Raw genomic sequence first — 1,225 nt, 5'->3', positions numbered from 1 at the left:
CTTTATAAAATAATTGGTGCATTTTCAGTGTATTTATTTATTTATTGATCCATTTATCTATTTTTGCTTTAATTTCTAACTATTTGAGTTTTGGTTCTCCATAGTTTATAGAAGATCTCTGTYAACAAAATTTTTTATTGTCTAAAATTTTACTAAAATTAACAATTAGATAGACAACACTAAAATTGTCAAGAATGTACAGTATGTTCCATAAGTACCAGATTCAAGGAACAGAATACTTTCCTTGATTTGTTCGTGCCCCAGTGACATGTTTTATGCTCATGTGACCAGGCCTCTGATCCAGAGTTATCTAATAAATTAATAACTGTGGAACCAGAAGCACAGCGGTGAGTCACTTCAGTCTAACATGTCTGAGGTCCGCTCACCCCCAGCAGGTTGCGTGGGATGTACCCCTCTTGGTCGGCGCAGCGTGCCCACCACCATTCTGTCTCCAAGTCGTCGTCCCGTCTCAGTACGGTTATGCAGTCGCCCTCAGCAAAGCCAAGCTCATCATCCCTCTTAGGCTCATAGTCCCACAGGGAGTAGACCACGCCACGGTTCATCACCCCCATCTTCTCCTGCACACCTGGGATGATACAGACAAGAGGAGGACTGTCAAAGTTAGACTCACAGTCTAATAGTTTAAGAGGTCCATCTGTGGTTCAGGGTCATTGTCTTACTGGAAGATGGACCACTGACCCTGTCTCAATCTATAAAATCACACCAACTTCCTGTGAATAATTTTTCTGCATTTCTGCTTTCACTTGGGCCAGTTTCTCAGCCCTTGATGATGATCTTTCCCTCAGCATGATACCACCACCATCATGCTCTACTGTAGTGATAGTGTTCTCAGCACGATGAGAGGTGGTAGATCTGCTTCAGACATGTCCTCAATCAGTGGTGGGCAGCACTAATCCAAAAATTAGCTCCGCAATTTCTAAAGTGCTTATGAAAATATTTAGGTCCGCAACTTGAAAARCGCTTATGTCATAAGAAAAACTAGCGGAAGCTAATTTTAAAGCACAAGTTCAATTTGAAACTTAATAGCTGATTCATGTACAATTTCTATACAACACTGCCAACTAGCGGTTTATGAATCCTTGTACAGCTTAATCCTACAACTGCTGATTGCTGGGGATATTATTTCCTGTAACAGACCTTTGGCTCCTGGTGTAAAAATTAAAAAGTTGTTGAGGATTACTAGTCCAGCTGCTTCTTTGTCTTT

At 40.9% G+C, this 1,225-nt stretch overlaps 1 protein-coding gene across 1 annotated transcript in view; it reads right to left on the bottom strand.

The window, feature by feature from the left end:
- The window catches only part of LOC106531335 (apoptosis-stimulating of p53 protein 2), a gene marked incomplete at its 5' end in the record, with an annotated part of 17,184 nt that overhangs the window by 7,387 nt on the left and 8,572 nt on the right, over positions 1-1,225 (bottom strand). The window contains 1 exon segment of the mRNA XM_014027175.1: positions 387-586. Within this exon segment, the coding sequence (XP_013882629.1) occupies positions 387-586 (200 nt within the window).

The sequence above is a fragment of the Austrofundulus limnaeus genome, unplaced genomic scaffold (genome assembly GCF_001266775.1).
Source record: "Austrofundulus limnaeus strain Quisiro unplaced genomic scaffold, Austrofundulus_limnaeus-1.0 Scaffold621, whole genome shotgun sequence".
Classification (NCBI taxonomy): domain Eukaryota; kingdom Metazoa; phylum Chordata; class Actinopteri; order Cyprinodontiformes; family Rivulidae; genus Austrofundulus; species Austrofundulus limnaeus.
Note: the sequence above shows the minus strand (reverse complement) of the source record. Positions and strands in the feature narration are given on the sequence as shown.